Genomic DNA, 21625 nt, shown 5'->3' with positions numbered 1-21625 from the left:
TTTCAAATTTCTAAAAAAAAAGTTTTTGTGTAAAATTCGAGTTAAAAGTTGAACGAAATATCGAGGGGAAAAAGTCAAAATATAAAATTTAATTTGATATTTGGACGGCTAGGGCTGTTACTTTGTAAGTATGTGAATACGATTCACTCTGTTCACAAATAACACTCGTTTCAACTTTTCGGCGCTAAAAAAGAGATGAGCATTGTTTGGTGTCACAGTGCGTAAAATATTGTGAAATAAATATCTACTAGGTACTCTTATGGCAGTGTTTGTATCTTAAATTATGTTTTTCGAATTCTTGAGAGTTCTTTCTTGTACACATATAACGTACCTATTTGTGTGGTGTTGGTGTATCGAAAAAAAAAACAACGTGATTTTCCATAAACGAGTTACATTGGATAAAAACTAAAACTAAAAAAAGCGTTCGAGCATATTAATATTTCAACTATGTATAGATATGTTCAATATGTTGTACCGAGACTAACCAACCGATATACGCGTATTTGTAGTTGGATTTGTAAAATCGTTGGGACACGATTCGTTAGTTTACGATACGACCGAGAGTCCAGAGAAGCATTGGTACCTGCACCTGCTTCCCTACAATATAATATACTTTCGAGTACCTACATTTGGTCGTCGAAAGAAACTAAGCATTATCACATTGTGAAGAAATACGAATGTCGTCGAAAGAAAAGTACAAGTACAAATAAGTATCTATCTATACAGTGGGAAAAGAAAAGGAAAAAAACAAACGATAGCAAAATTATAAACGCATTAATTTTACGTTTTTTAAACGCTGAGAAACGTTTTATCTACGCGGAAGTTGAAATCAGAATCTGCTTTTGTGAATTTTTCTTCGGTAGGGGTCGTTGGCGCGAGGTTTTATAAATATACTGTAAGGGCAAGGGCGCCAAGTAATAGATATTATAGCTTATATAAAAGCGGTGTTGCTGAAATTTCACTCGAACTAATGATGACACCTCATTGCTTTGCGGAGGCCAGCTCAAACGCTTGGCTGTTTTTCATTAGTGTCGTCAGCGTTACCCGCAATTTATCTCTCCTCAGTTGTGGGGGATTTTCAGTTTCATAATCCGTAGAAATATCCTTACTCGCAGATAGTCGTCTAAATTAAAAATATTTTAGATTTTTTCCGGCTTTTTTGGTGTTGGGATTAAAAGTAGTCGAAAGAATGTTGTTAGTGGATTTTCTTTCTTCTTTTCGCCTGCGCTAGCTAAATGTGTATTCGTGTCTTTCTCTAACGCTTAATTCTTTTCGCTTTAAAAGAGTATTTTTAATGGCATATGTGGTGTTTTTTTCCTGCTTCTACTTTTACTTGTTCTTTTTCGAGAAAATACCAAAATCTTAGAAATTTCCTATTTCTCGGGAAATTCTTTATCTACTTTTTTTGCTTCGTGTTTTTAGAGAAAAGTTGTATTCTAAGGTTTTTCTCGAGAGTTTTTTTCCCTCTTCTGTTGCTCAGTTACAACCAAAGAGAAATGGTAGGTACCTACCTACCTACCTACCTATAGTACCTACAGAGAACGAGTTTTCGCTGTTTGAAATTATTTCGTCTTAGCGAAGCAAATTATTACCTTTTGTTGGATGGAAAAATATTTTACTTTGTACACATGGAAGCTAACTCTATAAGTACTTATAGTCGAAAATATTTTATGCTGTAGAAATGTAATGTGCATTAATGCTTTTGGCGCAGTCATCTAACAGAAATTAAAGATACGCGAGTATTATTACAACGTACAGTGTTGCGAGTTGCGAAACAGTTATGGCTCTTGGGAGTTGGACCATTTTAGTGGTATTTTATGAATATGTATAAAATTTCGGGAACTTGCTAGATGTTGCATGTCGTTAAGACCGACCGTGGTCGTAGCTGCGGATTTCAAACGGCACGACGAGCGACGGTGCAATTTCTAGGGTACCTAATACCTATATATTCGAACAAGTTGGAGAATTTTGGACGCTTCATGATTAATAGGCTTTTGAAGATCGTTAACGAATGCAGCATGGCTCGTGCCCGTGGTATAGTTTTTAATTGGTTACCTACATTACAAGGGAAAATTTTATCCCATTGCACCGAATGTGATATTTTTCGCGATGAGCTCAGAAATACATAAATTAAGTTTGCATGTTCTATATTATGGTGGGTAATAAAATGAAAAACATATTCGATAATTTCTAAAAATTGTATTATCTAATTATGAAGGGCGTTTCAAAACTGCTGTTGGTTGGTCTCATACAAATAATTAGTGGTGACCTCACACGTAGAAAAAAAACTTGTATCCTTGAAATTTAATCTTTTAGGTAATTTTTAAATAAAATGGAGGTTTTTTTGGAATCGTTTAGATATATTAGGCACTTAGGCTAAGTATGTAAAGTAAACTAAAAATTTGGATACCTACATAATTGACTCTAATCAGAAATGAATACTCGTAGATCGGATCGATCAGATCTGGTCAGATCTAAACAGATCATAGTTGTTTTGATCGGATGAGATCCGTTCAGACCTGATCAGATTCAGCCCCATGCATTTTCTCCTATGGTATCTGATAAGGGTATCCCTTACTTATGTTGAAAAATCGACAATTTTTTTCAAGTTTTCCAAAGTCAGTGTGACACGGACCAACGTCTTACAAATTTTCTGATAGACCCCCAGCACAAAAAACAAATTCGTGTCAAAAACAAAATGTTATCAAGAAATTACAATTGTGTTGAAAACGAATTAAGTAAGTATGGAAAAAACTGCCCCAAAAAATCGTAGGTATTAGGTAGAAAATCTTCCAATTTTTTTCCAATTTTGGAATGTTATTTTGTTCACGTTAATGTATATCTAGGTAAATACGTATTACGAAAAGTAAAATCTATAGGTACCTACGTTTAGTTTTGTATGCGATGAAAAAATGTGGCCAAGATTTTTTCCACGGGGAATTAGTTTCACTTCATTTGACGCAGGTGAATTTCAAAATTACTCGTTCTCGCGTTATTCAGAATTAACTCGACAGACGACACGAGACGCAAAAAAAAGGGGTGAGAAATACCTACACTGAAATTCTTTAAGGTTTGTGTTGTGGGTATTATGACTGAAACTGTTGGCATTTTATCTTGAGAAAAGCAGTCGCATAATTTAGTTAGTTTTTCTCGTATAACGTGACTTATGCCTATAAAATTAAAATCTTATCGTGATTACGGCATTATACAAAGATTCTTTTCAGGTACGAAAAATTTTAATGAAATTATAGCGAGGAAAGATGCAAGGAAAAAGTTGGTGAAGAAACCTCTTTCAAGCAACTTTATAGGTGCTTTAATTTACATAAGTATACCTACCTAATAATTATATGAATAAAAAAACGACTAAATAGCTGTGTTAGATATACGTAGGTATAGGTAGGTATTAGTACATATATTAAGTTGTAGGTACTTTCAAGAAGCTCGATTATTAAGGATCTTTTTTTTTCTGAAATATGTGCATTGTGTTGTCTTGGCTTTTTGCGAGAATTTTTCTTTTTGCTGGGAAAAATTTTTCATTAAGGTTAAAACATTAAACCTCGGGCATCATTAAGGTTAAGAGACAACCGTAATGTACAACTCTGCAATACTGTACTTCTCGAGGGACCGTAATTTAAGTTATCTGAACGTTCATCTTACCTAAAACGAAAATACTCCAACGTTAAGATTATATAATAAAGCTACTGTTGTAAACTTGAACATAACGCTTCGATAACCTAAAGCGTTAGCTCTCTTATATACCTACGTATCCTTTTGAGTATATAGGATGTATCTATGTTTGGAGTACTGTTCCATCTTAGCATCTTTGTTGTCTTCGATGATCTCTCTGTCTACTTTTGTTTCACCTTATTCGTTCCAAGTGTTAAATGTGTGTCCTAAATCAAACATGCGAATTGTTATGGATGTTAAATTTTCGGTTTCGAATCAAAAGCTTTATTTAATCAAAGCGGTGGTGTAAAGATTTACCATCATTTTCCCGTAGTATCTACTTGTACTGGGTGTACTCAAAGTGAGAGTCGACGGTTGTTGAATGCAAAACGATTCTTAATTTAAGAAAGTGCTTAGTGTAGGTACATTCGATTGCTGGATGTTGAGATGTTCGTTATTAGTTGTTGAAGTTGGTTTTAGTAAATTAGCTTATCATTTCAGGAATGTACCTATCCAAATTAGCATTTTAAGAATTTGAAAAAATGTACGAAATGAAAAGTGCTTACTGCTTATGGGTTTTTAAAATGCTGTCAATAATAACTAGGTATTTTTTAAAATAAAAACTTACAATAAGAGAGAAACTTGCTACTTAATTATTTTACCAAAAAAAATCTCAATGTTTAGTTTTTTGTAAAACAAACATATATTATATTTTTCATAGTCTGAAACTTGAGTGTGGTTGTGGTTACTGAAAAGTTCATGAAAATACATTTTACAAGAACCTACTTACTAATTATTTTTATCAAGGCGTGGGCCACTTCTACCATTTCCATTATAAAAGCATAGTTAATGCGGCCTTTCCGTATTCTTTGCTACTTTTTTTTTAGAAAATTGAAAAAAATATTGTAGATAGGTATTCTGTAATAAAAGAGAAAACCCAAGAGGTAAGCTAAAAAGTCAAGAGATACGGAAAGTAAAGGTGAATGGCAGATGCCATTTTAGCAGAAATTTGTTGCAATTTAATTTAACGATATAATATACGAAAGTGATTCTTTTTTATGCTGATTGGTGAAGGAGTGCGTATTTTATACTTTTTGTTTATAAAGTGACACGTGTTTTTTTTTTGCTGTTTTCCAATACCTACTTAATACAATATATATAAGATCCTTGTACTCATCATTTACATTTTATCGAAGACCTGGTGTGGTGTGAATTTTTAGTTTTGAAACTAGATTCATTGCATGCTATAATGATTTCAATAAATACAAAATTCTTAGAAATCAGTTGCTCCGAATGCATTTCAATAAAATGTACCTATCTAGTAACGGAAAATGAGAGGAAAATTATGCATGATAATTTTCCTTTTCTTACACCTGAAATTCGAAATATTTATTGGTTAAGATCAATTTTCAGTTTCGCTATCTAATTTTTTAAATATTTGTGCCTACCTGCTTAGGGTAGGTACTAGATAGGTACCTATAGTCCCCATCTCCTAATGAAAATAAATTCAGAATCATACAATTCAAACAAAATTATTAAAAAGTTACATGTGATCCAAATTTGAGAAAATTTTCCAAACAGTTGTAGGTAATTTGGAAAATTGAATAGGTACTTAATTAAGTAAATACTCAACTAATTTAGGTAACTCCAATAGGTAATTGTTTTTAAAAAAAATTGAAACAATGAAAGATTTAAAAAGAGATATTTAAACGTTTTTCATCAAATAATCTAAAAACTCACACCGACATTAGCATTATAATACCTTATTATCTATTCATGATATTTTCTAACAAATGACCTTGTCGTTACAAAAAAAAAAAACCTTCGAAGGTAAATCCTTTGGGGGAAAATGTTTTCGTTATACTTATCGATTTAATTATATAAACACGACGAACTTTGCGATGAAAGTGCAATCGATGATGGAAAATAAATGACAACGCAGATAATGCTCTCAACAAATGGACTTAATGTGTGAAAACACACAATACTATCGAGTTGTTGGGCAATAGATAATATGAAAATTTTTCCAATTTATTATACGTATCTGATGACCTAGTTCGAACTTGAAATCCGCGATTTTAAATTGGTGAAATTAAAATATTGTTGCTCAAATATTCAAAAAGCGTCGATGTTAAATCACGTTATATCGAAACGCTTATCGTGTATTGTGTTGTTAGTGCCTCACTTGTATACTTCACAAAGATGGAACCGATTATAATCGATTTGGCATCGATAATTTTTCGAAATGTTGGGAAATAATCGAGTAATTGGTGCGATTAATCGAAGCACTTTAGCAAGCAAAACATTACGTCACGCAGGGCGTTTGGTTTCTTAATCCCTTGATCCTTAATCATCAACTAATCAGAAAGCTAGAAACATTACTTAATACATACAATATATAAGTATCGGCCAATTATTCGATTATGTTTTGATTATTAATCGGGACCAGGATAATCAATTAAATCGTTCTATCTTGACTGATGCTTACTAAGCTGAATAAACAGCTGCTAATAATACGAAGAGATGGCATTCAGTATTTTTCCGAATGGAATTTTTTTCCTGCATACTGTATGCAGTGTATGCATCGCATGGACTACTTGTATACTTATGTATGGGAAATAATGATGATTTAACGAAGTCAAAACAGGCAACTCGACGTTTGAACGTGGCCTTCGGGAAAACATTTTAAATAGTGTCCATAAGGCAGAAATATTGTGTTTTTTTATGCACTACGAAAAAAAGAAATCAACAGTTGGTTATCGCGAAGGTAAAAGCATGAAAACAAGACAAACCCGGGAGTATTTTTCTGCTTGCAAAATACCAATTACTCGCTGAATTAATGGAACAGTTTTCATAAATTTGTTTAGTTTTCAAATGCATGGGATATTGCATATTAATCCGGCGTATACGTGCTCCTGGTCCGTTAAAAAGAATGCGCAGATTTACGACCTATCTACCTACGTATATTTTATTGATACAAATATAGGTATATACCTTATAGGTACCTAGGTATTTGTGAATGTAAAATGTTTATAATATGTACCACTATGGGATAAACGCTTCAATAGTTTTCAAATCACATATTGTAATGAATTTTAATTTTCATTAGGTAGGTACATATAGTATACATACATTATTATGAAAACGTAGTTTTTGAAATGAATACGTTTACATATTTCTGGCTTAATGAAATATTGTAGGTACGTGAATAGCTGATGAAAAATTCGTAGGTATTAAAATTTTATCAATTTAAACTAGATACCTACCTACCTACATAGAGTAAATGCACCAAACAACGCACCCCCCTCGCCCAAAAAAATGATTAAATGAAAAATCCCAGTAACGCTGTTTGACGAAATTTTTATAAACCATGTTTTAGCTTCTAAGCTTTATACAGTTTTCAAATTTATAAGTTGTATGAAGGTTACATGGATGAGCAGTGTCGTCAACTTGAAATTTTTCCCACAAAAATCGAAACAAGTACCTGATCAATTTACTTTTTTTTTTTGTTCAAAATCAAATATCAATTTTGCAATTTTGCGGCAGGTAAGTTGAAAAATAAATATATAGGTGGGCCCTTCCTTCTTGCCCAACCTATTGGATTGATTTTTTGTGATTCAATTTAAAGTGCCCACAACTGAAATTAAATTAAAGCGTTATTGAGATGCATTTAGCTCACCTATATTAAATTGAATCTGAATATAGGTATCTGAACTTGAACATTCAAAGAGCGCATGAAATTCCGGGTAGGTACTAGGTAGTAGGTACCCTTGTTATATACTCGTACCTACCTATCGTGCCCAAAGCGTAAGTTGATAGCATTGATGATTGAATATGCGTGCCAAAGTTCTAATCTGACTCATAATTGGCGATAGTTGCCTACATTATTATCGATGTCGCACCAACTCATCTTTACGGCACGAAAATTATTTGAATTTTCAGGGAGCCAGCAAAAAGGAAACTCGATATTCCTGGGTTTACTTATACCTATGTACATAATCAGATGTAATTTCATCAAAAATCATTTTCATTGGGCTAGTATGGAATCTCTCTAATACGACTACTGATAAAAATACCATTTTCAATTAGAACGACGACGAAAGAAAATGACACATGACGTACGATGAACAATGAAAAATGGGTATAGAGGTACCTAGTACCTACTATATATGACCAGTCATATCATATAGAGGATATTGATGAAATATCCGCGAAGATGAGATTTCTCCACGGATTTATGATAGGTAACAATTCTCAATACATACCTATCATATCATATAGTATTTTCAAAATTACTCGTATGAGACATCGAACGTTTTCATTACACGAGCATAGTAGGTAGGTATTTCTCATTTTCGATGGAAACCTAACGCCCCAAAGGCAAGACACGCTGTACGAAATAAAGACAAACCGCAACCTTGAAACATGAAAATACTTCTTAGACAATTATCTGTCGTTCACACCCATTCCCAAGGCACGCTGTACGTATTTGATGAAATGGAAACGTGAAAATGGGAAATGTCAGTGATGCGGCCACGCTTGAAGTGCTGTAAAATGACATTACGACGTGTAGTCGAGTGAAAATTGAATTTCAACTCCTATTACGTACCTGTCTTCGTTCTCGATATGATCGTTTGAACTCACCTACTAAACGAGCGACCTTCTTGGTACCTAATAAATTAACGACTCCGATTGGTGTGTATATACAGTATAAGTACATTTTGCCAATAGTACGACTGAGGGAAAAAATGGAAAATGGAAAACGAGCCAACAAAACGATACGATCTCAAGCACTCGGGTCTAATAAAAAAAAAAAAAAACAAACAATGAAGAAGTTGCCCGCATAAGTGCATTGTTTTTGCTGTTTTTGATTCTTTGTTCAATTCACTTGTAGGTATATAACTGTACTTGTGCTATCCAGTATCCAACGTCTATAGTATCCTACATACTATGTATCTTCAGAATTACTTACTAGAAAAATTTTCAATACTGATTGTGAAACTTGGGCAAAAAGATCCACTCTCATTGTTGTTGAATTAAAAATACCTCGTATCGTCGCCTTTCCTATCTCTACTGCTTTTTTGACCCATTTAGTGAAGCCGAATACGTTGTTGTACATACGTACTCGTATGTACGTATTTTTTAGAACCTTTCTTCAATTCGTATTTGGTTCCAATTTTGTCGATTTTAAATCAAATTCCTCTGTATTATTGTATGTAGGTAGAGGTACCTACGTATTTGTATATTTTCAAGTCTATCGCAGCATAAGCTGCGTATTATGCCAATAATGAAAGAAGACTTGAATTTGTTAACGTTTAAAAAATAAAATCAATTTCGTTGAACGATGAAATTTAATGAAGTAATCCATTTTTTTCGTCGGTTGAGCTGTTTTAAACAATGAAAAAGGAATGAGTTGTTGATAGCGAAGGTTTTTGAAAGAAAATTAAACCGTGAATTTATGATGTCGGCGTGAAAGTGAAAAAATTCCGCGGGGTTTTGAATAATGTAAAAGAAAGCGCCCCCGTTAAGAGTAAATTTTCACCGCGTCGAGCACATTTCCCTTTACAGTAGGTAGGTAGGTCTATACTCTATAGGTAGGCGTGTTGTATATTACTTATTGTATAGCGAATCGTACATACGAGTATAAGTGATCGATGGAAAAAGCCGTCTGTTTTTTTCACTATCGGAATTATTTTTCCCAAAGATGACAATTCTGGTTCGATGCACATATGCGGCTTGTTGACTCTCAATTCAACTCGAGTGTTTTCTTTTCAAAATTCGAGAACACGATGGAAATGAGCGAAAAACAAAAAAAAAGTGAGATTTCTCGATGTAAAATGTTGACACGAAAGAGAACAACAAAAATGGAAATTGAATTAATGAATAAAACCCAACCAGCTTTGGCGAGGTGCTTGAACGATATGTAAAAGTGAAGCAACAAAAAAGTACACGATATTATCATTTACGTATACTACCGTGAAGGCATTTCACAATGAAATTGATTAATGTTGCTGTCTTACTTTTTGTTTGGCGTATTGGCCAGATATTATCAACTTGTTTCGAGCCTTTTAAAGCAATAACTTCATTTATCATAATGGTCGAGTTAATCGAGTTGTGTTTTATGGCTTTATCAAATAAGATACTTTATATCGATTATGTTGCTGCGGTGATTTGACAGCAAAGCTTTTAACCACTTCGATGATTATTTTTTTTCCTTTTGTACGTTTGAAAGTTTTATTGACTTTATTGAACACCGAACAAAGCAAATAAATTGTAAAGAATATGAAAACTAGTCCGAATAATGAATTGATTTTTTTTCTTTGCAAAAGTGAAGAGTTTCAAGAAGGCAGTTTAGGCGCTTGACGCATCAGATGGTATTATCATTCTATCGTTGTAGGTTTTTGAGTTTTGAATCGGCGTTAATACTTTAGCATACTCGACACGCCGTAAAAACGTTCGATGAAAATCATTCGATATTTTACTCGTAAAGCAGCGTGATTATAGAGTTCTAAAATTTGAGTAAAAATGATTCCTTTGGTAGTTCATTTTTCATTTTCAATCAAAACGTGAGATCTTGAAAACATTCATTTCAAAAAATTTGATTTTTATCCTTCATTATTATCATAGGGAAGCATGGTATAAAAATCATTTATGTATACATTTTGATAAGATAACGTGCATTGTTGGACCCCAAAACTTGAAAATTCATGTAAGGTGAACATCGAGGAATAATTTTTACCATTTTAGGACACATGCAGGAGGGAGAAGAGAGAAAGAAGAGTAGGGAGTCAGTGCCTCCAAATTCTTATTGATAGATGGTTTGTCTGATGTAAGTATGTAGGTACTTACCTAAACATATTTGACTAAAAAATTCAATTAAGTATTTCAGTCATATTTGGAATATGAGGGTCTTGATTGTTTAAGAGAGGAGGGAGGGATAAATACTTCTAAAATTTATAAAATCGGTATTTCGGTCTTTCTTACATGTTTTATTGTCATCGAATTGGCTGCTTTGATTTTAAAACTACCTAAGAAATATACCTACCTACACCTCAAAGAACAGTTTTATGGCCTGGTATTTGAAACAGCGAACATCTTTCCAGGAAAGTTGAATTTTTTTCGACTAAAAAATGCTTCAAAACTACGCTTATCGCGCAGTCAAAAATTTTGAAAATTATGAAAATTCGCCATGCCTTTGAAATTTTGAAAATTACGAGTAGTGCTGTATTCACATAGGTAAGTCTTGGGTTTTTGGGCACATAAAATTTGTAAAAATGACTGAAATATGCACTAATTTTTAAAATTTTTAGAGAATTTCAAGTCTTCTTCTGGCTGCATACTCCAAGTCACTTTTACCTTAAGTTTAATCAAAATGGGTATTTATTTCGGATTTTATAAATCAAAAAGATTCTTTCAATTGCTGAGTGAATTTCACTACTTCTAAAACGAGGTCACTCATGATTATTCTCTCAGATGCGTGCAAAAAAAAAGGAGGATGAACTACGTATCACCGTTAAAATACAGATAGAATCCACCTGTAGTAAAGAGTATGAAAATGTAATATTGTGAACAAGATGTTGTTTATGCATTGTGATGCCTCCTCACTCATACCCAGAATACCAGTGTGATACAATATAGCACATAGCACATCGTATCGTGCGTATATCTTTATTTAACATATTATTTTCCTTCTTCATTCAGCCGTTGACATTTCAAAGGAAAACAATAACGATACAAAAAAATGGAAAACCACTTGAAATACACTCGTATATATTCGGTTGACTATTGAACTGGAAGAATTCAACGAGGGAGGAAAATACTGGCTTGCATTTGTAGAATTGAAATGCTTAGCTAAATTTCGAATTCTACTTCTTTCATTTTCTATAGCAACGAATAAGTAATCGTAATCAAGGAAAATTTTTTGTCCCCGGATAAAAGTCGACTCGGAAAACGTTTTCAATTTAGACAGATATTGGGCAAAAAACAAAACCGAAAAAAGAAGAGAATTGCTTATTCATGATTTATACTATAGGTACGAGTGTCTTAGGCAGTCTTTTGAAAGAAATCTGAACCGTGGATTGTAATTTATAACAATTTTTTTCTTAATCTCGCAACGAAGAAGTAAAATCATCTGACTGACCATTTTTGCGCTTCTTCTTGCGAAAAGGGCGTAATAAGTGCATAAACCTAAATTACCCAATACCTAAACAAAAAAATGATGGTCATCTCTCCCATCAAATTCTTATACTTGCGAGTGAAAATTACGAGTAGATTGTGAAATTATCTAACTATAACCTACCTAGTTACTTAAGTTACTCTTATATTCTTATCCATTCAATTTCTACTTTTAAAATCTCTTCTGACTGGATAGGTACAAAAGTAACAAGACGAAAATCGCGTAAAATGAGATTTTCGCCAAGATAAATTTTAATAGAATTAATTCGGCAGAAAAAAAAAGAAATGTTCGCGAAGTATTAAAAATTTGTAGGTAACTTTCAATTTTTCAACATTTTTCACGGATCCAATATCCCGGTGCGAGTTCGTACTCGTAAAAACATGCAATGGGAATATTCCATGTAATTTGAAATTGAAAATGACAGCTTATTGACACATAAGAAGACTTACAGCGAAGAATTTTCACGAGTAAATTTACTACTGACGGGTACTTTTTAGCGATGATGAGTTCATTTTCAATGATGAATATGGCAGCTATACAGATAGTCAATTTTATGTCGAACGAATGAGCTCGTAGATTGCTCATCTTATTTTTTTTCAAACCTTCAAACCGGAACAAATTTATTATCGAGTGCTTCGATTTTAAAAGGAAAACTTTGTTGTGGTTGTGGGCTAAAATATCTAGGTAGGTACCCAAAAATAATTTTGCTAAAAACATTCTCGAGTTTTCAAATTTTTAAAAATTTCAAAAATTTTCAAATTGCAAATACAATTATTAGAAATGAAGGTGTGAGAATGAGTCCAAAAACGAAAGTTTTACTCGATCGTTTTCGGATTAAACGTCGGTGTGTGTTAAACTATTCTCCCCTAAATCCCAATTTAGCTTTCAAAAAAAAGGCGAATGACTACCGGTTTTATTTCAATTATTGACCTTTTCGGGTAAACGCGAAATAGACCTGAAAATTATGATAAAGTTGAGGAAAACATGTCTATCCGTGTAACATCTGTTCGATTACTTCTCGAATTATGATCAAACTCGGGGCTATATTAGCACTTAATTTCACGAGATGACGAGATGCGGTTAAATTGAACACCTCGGGCTGCGAGGATATTTAATGAAAGTTCAACCAATTTCGGAATACCTACCTTGTTTTACAGCGCATAGAAATTATTAGCGATGTATTCGCGTAACACGACGTCAGAGTACCGAATTCTCTTCTCTTCTCTTTGGCGAACTACATAGCGAAATTGAAATGTAATTTGAGAAGCATCGATATTCATGCGACATGCGAAAGGATATATATTAAAATTCAGCCATCCAACTCATTTTTCAATGTACAAACCTACCTACTTCACTCGTCGTTGTAAACGAGCACTAGTCTGCACGAATTGAAACTCCAATGTTTAAAATTGCAACGAAAATGTAGAATTTATTTACTAATCTTTGCAAAAGTAAAGTATCTGTATTATGTATCTGCGGGTAGATACTAAATTATACATAGCAGTTTGATTTATTTGAAATATTTAAATTTAGCTCGTTTGTATGTACCTACGTAACTCATTCGAATGAAAATAGGCTACCTACATAATGCATTAAATGTGTACACTTTTTGGATTTAAAAAATCGTACCTATAGTAGGTATATCTTTTCTGGTGTAATTAAAGATACGAACAGAATAAGAATTAAGGGAAAATGATATTTTTTACTTCATTTTATGATGGAATAATATCTATGGACTTGGATATTGGAAGATTTCCCTTTGAAACACTACGAAAGAATATGAGCCTTAGGTATAGATATAATCTTTGTCTCTGGGGCGCACAGAAGAAATTTGATTTATTGTTTTGTTCTTTATTCCCAGTTCACTCGGCTCACCGTGCTGATATATTTATCATTCGCTTTTCGACCTACGAATGTAAAATATCGTTTTGCAGCGTTCGCCGGTTGCTTAATCAAATTTACCTGCGCAGGAGGAGTGTTGGCAACTTTTCTTATTTGTAATGGAAATTAATTGCATGGTACATGGTAACGCGATTATGTGTTTACGAATTGAACAAATCCGCTTCAAGTTATAATAAAAAGGTTTTTCTCATTTTGGGACTCTTTAAAATTTTTACCAGGTTTTGTTGCCTTCATTCTGCGGTGAAATGAGCCACGACGCCACGTACTACGCGCAAACGAACTATAAATAGGTACCAAGTTTCTATAGCGTTTCCCTAATTGGTTGACTTTGAAATATTCTAAACTTGTATTATATAGTTTGGGGCGTTTTGATGCACCCATCTTTAGCTGTGTATCGTTTGTCGATGAACCCATTTTATTGATATTTTTTTCGCAGAATAATTATACTAGACATTCAGATTTATTTTCTTATAAGTAAATAGACTAGGAACCTATTTATTAATCGGTTCAAAAATATGACGATACATTCATGTAAATACGCGGTGAGTATGTACATTAAGGTGGACCGCGGAAAGAATATGGGAAAATTTTGGCCAAATTCAGTGAAGACCTTTATTTCGAGTTAAAAATCGATCAGAAAAAATTTTAGCTCCGGAAGTGCTCTTAGAGGGGAGATGTCCGTAAAGAGCCCCTACCCAACCTGTTTTGAGGAAATTTTTTAGAAAAATGGACCAGTCCCACCGTGTTGTACACTTTATATTTTACTATTTTTGTTAAATATATAATTTTTTCATAAATTTAGAAGAAAGAGAATTTCCAGCTTGTAAGGCATTCTTTTCAATCAAAATCGAAAAACTTTTAATTGCACAAACCGAAAAAATATAATGAATTTGTGAGGGAGATGTTGTAATTCCACGGAGCATATTTTGAATGTTATACCTACTCATAAACTGTCAATGAGCATAGGCATATGTATTATGTATCTATCTATAGCTGATTCGTGAGTAGCATTAAACAAACAAAAAATTAATGCATACAATATAATACGAATTTTATTTATCGCCGCTTGCGGGCGTGCGGTGTGTAGGTTAGGTGCAAGATGAGATGGTGTTCATCATGTTTTATCATCACCAATAATTTATCATCGTCCACCCCACCATCGCCATAATCTTTTCTCTGGTTCATTTGATTTTCAAATTACCCAAAATTGATGAAATGATTTTTAGTTGTTGCCTGAAATTTTGGCTAAGCGATTGAATATTTTTTTATGCTCCTTTGCTTTGTAGGTAGTTTTGCTTCCATTGGAAATCTTTTTGTTAGGTACCTACTACCTACCTAGTTCGGATACCAAAATATGATTTTTTTTAAAGAAAAGTTATTTTGCCTACTTATTCTCTCTAACTCCATCTCTCTTGGGTATCAAGTTATAAAGGGTTCATTTTTAAAAAGGCGTAATTTTTCTTCCTAAATCGTAACTTTTCATTTAATCGAATTGGAAAGCTACGCGATTTTCGTCATTATAAAGATTAAAATTTGTTGACTCGGTAATCTTAATAAAATGATAGGTACGCTATGAAAGAAATTTTTTGATAATTTTGACGAAAATATTGTCACTTTTGCGATCTGCAGCATAGATACGTTTTATTTAATTCTCTTTTGACGTAAAGTTATTGAGATAAATTGTAACTCTAATCGATACCTACCTAATACCTATATACTCTCTTAGCAAGCAGTGGTCGATACCCAATACCTACATATTTCTATGCATATAAAATTTCAAAAACAAACCAATAGAAAAATTTTATGTTTGAATAATACAGATGCAAGCAGTAAAATGCAATAGTTTTGCCCTTGTGGATCAAAGATTAATACGAAAACATGCACGCATGTCGCATGTATGCATGTATTCAAGATGAGTCATCCAAATTCATCGGTACAAGGGGAGTTCCACATACTGTGAGGCCAGTGGCCTGACACCTTTTATGTAGAAAACTATATTTATATTCGAATTGCGTGTTGAACATTTTTTTTTTTTTTTTTATAATTTCGGTGTTTTTCAGTTTTATGGAATCTTGTTACATGGGAAATGATACATGACAAAATAAGCTAAAAGCAAACTTATGTACTTGTTAGATATTTGTATGATTATTTGGCATTAAATCGGTTAAACCAAACAGACAAAAAAAAACTATAGAATAGATAAATATTTTTGAAGTAAAGTATACACTGTGGGTTTCATTCGTAACACGGGACACTAGCCAAAACGAGAGTCGGAGAAAGTGAAGAAATAAGTAAATGAAGAAAAAGAGGAAAACCCGAGACCGGAGACTCTGTTAGAATTGAAGTGGAAATATCGTTCTGCGATAGTTAAATTATATCGGTAAAACGAGATGATATGTTGAATAATTCATGAACTAAGGATCATCGTCGGTGTTCTGGCTTTTTTCTCTTCTACAATAAACCTGCGGTAAAACACAGAATAATCCGTCAAGCTTCCAACATTTAGTTTACTTTTTATTATTTTTCATTAAACGTTCTCACAATTTTTTTCAACAACAACTTTTTAGACGCAAAGCGCTTGATTCAGATGAAAATTACACCATCGGTGGATTTTACTCATTCAAAACATTCACTCGCTTTTTTCAAAAAATGAAAGTAATTGAGCGATGATCAAAGAATTGTACGTGAGATATTACTATGGTAAAATGATGAAATGTTCGAGTTGATGTAGGTATGTAATAACTTGTCGGGGTTGGTTCTTTTTTAGTAAAAAAAATATCATTATTTATGAAACCTACCTATGTATACTTGAAGCATTTGAAAATTCAGCTGATCACATAAAATCCAAATTAAACAAGAGTGCCGGCCCCCGTAAAAAATACCTGTCAACCAACGCATTGAAAATACCACCCACTTTCTCCTTTGTCACCATAGGTACCATTTCCCACTCCTCTCAGTCTATCTTTGTATAAAACAGGATTTTGAAATTTATTAGGTCTACTCGTATCAATTTTGAATGTATTTTCTAATATGTAGGTATTTTCCTATCCTTATTTTTAGGAACGAATACCTAATCAGAAAAAAAAAACTTTTTTAAAAGCTTGAGAAACACTAAAAATAATATTTTTTACACACTCTTGCCCTTTTTTAAGAAAATAAAATAGACTAAAAACCAAACCTAAGCAAACGAATCGAAACATTTTTCGAAACGTAAACATTTTGAGCTTTTGCATAGGGTGATTTTTCAAAGTTTTCTACCGGTGGTTTTTTCTTCTTAAATATCATACTTCAGGTGGGTATTTTTAAAAAGATTTTTATTGCGTTTCCTTGTGGGTCTTTAAATTTTAAATTCGTCGTAATTATATTTTGTGCGATTTCAAAATTCAAGGTGTTGTTTGAAGCATTTTAGAAATTTCGATCAAATAGCGCCTTCATGCTGAAATTTGGTAGCACGATTACATATAACTTATCAGCAATACAACATTAAAAAGACTGTGCAACCTTGAAAAATCATTACTAAATTAAGTATCTACTTTTTAACTACCTATACTCCTTCAATATCTATAGTTGGCAATCTAAACATAGGTAGTACACGTATGTAGTTTGAGTTGCCTCATCATCAATTCACCAGACAAATGATTCGAAACCTGTTACATAACCATCTAGTGCACTGATAGTGAGTGAGCTGCCCATCTGCGAGGCTGTGAATTAAAATACAATGAGAACTTCAGAATCAAACTTTGATAAATTGAAAATTTGGAGGAAAATTTAAAAAAAAAATTATGTACTCGCAGTACGTATTAGATCGACTGAAATCGAAATTGCCTTCATGTACTCGTATGTTTCTGCTAGCAGACTCTATATCCTGCATTGATATACAACACTGTACATGAGAGCAGAAAGCAATAGTAATTGAAAATGGGTGAAACTCGTAGTTAATTCCAGCAATTTCAGTGGCTATAAGGTAGAGGGTACCGCACTTGTATCCTAAACGCAAGACTAAGGGTAAACTTTGATAAACGGTTCAACTCAGACAGGTCTTCTAGTCGCTTTGACATGGGCTCATTCGGACATTTCTTAATCATTATTTCCTTCGGGGTTTCGGGTTATTTCGTTAGTTTCCAAGTTTTGGCGGAATTAGGAGAACATACGTCGCGTTGCGTCGCGTCGCTCATTCGCGATATAAGGCGGGCTGAGCTTTTCAGACGAGCTTATTTCAAAATAAGGTTAGTTACATGATGATGTTTACAGTAGTCATATAGACGTGACCGTGATAAATAATATATTTATACAACGAGCAGTAAAATGAAAAACTAGTCGTCATTTGTAACGCTATTAAAAATGACAAAAGCGCGGATAAAATGATTTCAAAAATTCCGCCTTCTTTGGCACACGAAGATAACGGACGCTAAATACGCGCCGGGGTCGGACGCGACGGCGGCGGCGTACCCGCAACATTGTGTTTTAATAAGCAAAATGTCAGCGGACCGACGTTTTATTGCGGGCCATATTTCTCGTGTGAATTTTAAAATCCACCATCCGCCAAAATTTCACCAAAATAAAAACACTAAGGAAAAAAATAATACCGGATAAAGAGAAAATATTATTTCCTCGGGAACTCATAAAACATTCCACACCGTAATATTAAATAATGTAGGCTTAAAAAGCTTATGATGTATAGAAGCTTATACGTACGACGCATCAGCATTTTATTTGCAAACTGCCATTATACCAGACCCAAAGATATACGTAAAACGCACAAATGTTATTATTAAAGTGTCAACCCGTTGTTAAAAATCCTCTTCAGCTGTCGAAATACTCTCGTTTCGTAATGTTTGTGTATTACCTCGGTCTCGCACCCTATTTTACCTCTCTTCCGACCCTTTATCTCTCTCTTTCGCTGTCATTATCTAAAATATTCTCGAGGTTGGTTCCCTATAGGTACGTATAAGAAAATGTATTCATCATGTAAAAAAAAAAAAAATGATCTGAATTCTCCAGAAATATGAATAATCGCCAATTTAGAAAGGTTAAGGGAAACCGCAGTTCTTAGAAGAAACGATACAAATACAATATTGCGAACGTGTATTCTTCCAAACTTAAACACATGTACATGTAGATGAACACATTCGCTTTATGAAATATCTATGTAGGCAGACTGATTACCTAATTGAAAAACATGAGAAAGTTGTGAGCAGAAAAAAGAAACACTCTGTAAGTACATATCTTTGAACCACAAAAAAAATCTCTCCCATCTTCAGATTATACACATCAAAAAAAAATTGAAGTAATATGATGAAAAAATGGAAAAAAATGAAAGTAAAAGTTGCCGGTGGTTTGAAAAGATTCCTCAACCAATGCTAAATGAAAAACGTCGCCGACTTTGTTGAGAATTTCTTGTCATGTGACAAAGAAGAGAAAAAATTGAGCCAAAAGTACAGAAGTTTTATTCGGTTCGTATTTTTTTCACGACTCTTACGAATCCGAGATTAAAATTATTTTTTATTCCATTCTAAGTGTAAGTAAGACTTTTGCAAACGTTTTAAAATGTTTTTACAAATAGTGGAAGCTTTGAAAAAAATAAAAATGAAATTTGCAATTATTCGCCGCAAAAGCGTAGTACATATATACAGTGCGAATATTATTCCCCCTTTACAACTGACTATGAGTTTTTAAAATAAGCACTCGCTTTAAACTTGTCTTAAAATTACTTTCAAGTATTTTTAAAAGGTTTGAAAAAACGTCTTAATGATGTTCTATCAGCATCGTTTGCAAAAAACCTTCTCCGGCTTTCCCCTCGTTGAATTTTTTTTGACTTCACATCGACTAGTTCGTAATCCTTTACTGATTTACCTACCTACTGTACATTTAAAATTAACTCATTGCTCGTGGGTTTCCACTACATGCAAACAAATTGTAAATATATTTTATTCAACCAAAAATATGCAAAGTGGTATCCACATTTGTTATACCAGCAGATTACGAAATAAAAACAAGCCTCGGGCATTTTTTTTCACGTCTCGTTACGTCGTTAATTTCGATGAACTGTGCGAAAAATATATTGAGTACCTAGTTAAGCTTTTTAAAAAACTTTTGTAAAGAAATAAGTAAGCTCAATTTTATGTGTAGGTAGAGGTACCTAAAATTGTATCGACTATACATAGTTATTGCTGTAAAGGGATATAAATTGTTTTTCTAATAGAAGGTATCATTTTGATTATGTGGATAGGTGTGTATTGTGTATAAGTACTAGGTAAATATTGGTTAGTTACAAAACTAAAATCAGACTTTATTTCATTTCATTTTATTCAAAATTTCTATAGGTAGGTTCCTAATAGTAAATCACGTTTTCTCACAAGCTACATTTAGAAAATTTTTCATTTTAAATAAGGAAACGATGAACGCTGATATTGACTATACATAGATGTGGTGGCGAGGAAGAGACAGTGAACATTTCATCACTTTAATGTTGGTCTGTAGTCTGTAAACACACTTTTAAACCCCTCTTTCTTTCCCTCGTCTCTTTTTCGAATTATCAATTCGCTTTGAAATTGTTTTAAGATATCTCGTTATACTGTAGGTGTTATAAATTGTTAAAAAGAATGCTTTATAAAGTATTTTGCATTTAAGTTATGCTTTTTTTTTTTTCACAAAACATAAATTCAAAGCGCAGACGTACCTGTTGTTCGAAACACAAGAAAATAAAACAAAATTTAAAATTGAATTATGTATACCGTTTTACATTTTTATTAGTACGAGAGGATTTGGAAATTTAATTCAATCAAAGTATAAGTCGCTAGGTTTTTGTTTGAAATATTATGGAAAATGCGTTTGGCTTTAGTTTGCATAATCTGAAAAGCACGGTGATTCATTACGAAAAAGGAAAGAATTAAGGCGCTGTGTGTTTTATATGAATTTTCTCGTTTTACCTATTAAGAATTTGAAAAACAAGCTGAAATAAAAAATAGAGAAAAAAAACAAGGAAAATTGTCGAGCGTAAAATAATCGCGATTCGTATTTGAATAAAATAAATAATTCATTTTTTAAGCGAAATCGCTTTCTGAAAAAAAAGAAAAACTTTCATAAATATTTTTTTAATTAACAATATTTTTTAAAATGGCATCGTTTCGAGGTTCTGTGCTTTGAAAAGTTAACGGAAATTGGCATCGGCTTTAACAAATACTTTCAACGCGTTTTAAAACCAACGCAAATAATTTCATCGAAAACGTGTATAAAGGATTCTGAAAATAAATTGACGCTTAAATTGAAATCGTTTTCAAGTAGGAAAATGATACCGGTATAAAGATTTATAATTATTTTTCGAAAATTGTCAATTTCATTTCTATTATTTATTCTCTGTTCTCAGGTGGAAATTGTAGATATGCATTACGGTTCAACGTGTGATCCTTTAAAAGATTCCGTTCAGTTTGCAGATCATTTACAAGAAATTAGCTTATATCAACAAGTATCCAGAGGATGTTATTTTTTGGTAAGTAGACAAATGAATTAATTTCTAATACGAATGAATATAGCTGTTCTCAAGCGCTGAGAATTTCATGTCAAATTCGTTTGTGAAAATTAACTGGATGTTGGTTATTCGTTAATGGAATTTCTTATCGAAATGCGAGCGAAATGACATGTGTTATACTCGTAGGTAATTTACACTAGTGATTTGCGTGACGAGAGGATGCGATAACCTATTCGTAGACATTGAACACACTGCACCAATTATCTGATGGATATGATTAGACGTTATCGTAACTATATTTGCAATGTTCTCCACCCAAAATCGATGTGAAGCTTTCTCATTAAATGATAGGTGCAAAAACCCTACAGTCGCCTTTATAAACTACCATACCCAACTTGATGAGCCTGGCCGAC

General features: G+C 33.0%; 1 protein-coding gene across 8 annotated transcripts in view; it reads left to right on the top strand.

The window, feature by feature from the left end:
• LOC135832360 (protein qui-1) overlaps positions 1-21625 on the top strand; it is a 155820-nt gene that overhangs the window by 108931 nt on the left and 25264 nt on the right. For all 8 annotated transcript variants that reach the window (XM_065345549.1, XM_065345551.1, XM_065345552.1 and 5 more), the window contains one exon: positions 21111-21233. In XM_065345549.1, coding sequence (XP_065201621.1) covers positions 21111-21233 — 123 coding nt within the window. The remainder of the gene's footprint in view (positions 1-21110; positions 21234-21625) is intronic.

This window comes from Planococcus citri, chromosome 1, assembly GCF_950023065.1.
Source record: "Planococcus citri chromosome 1, ihPlaCitr1.1, whole genome shotgun sequence".
Lineage (NCBI taxonomy): Eukaryota > Metazoa > Arthropoda > Insecta > Hemiptera > Pseudococcidae > Planococcus > Planococcus citri.
This window is presented reverse-complemented; position numbering and strand designations above follow the sequence as displayed.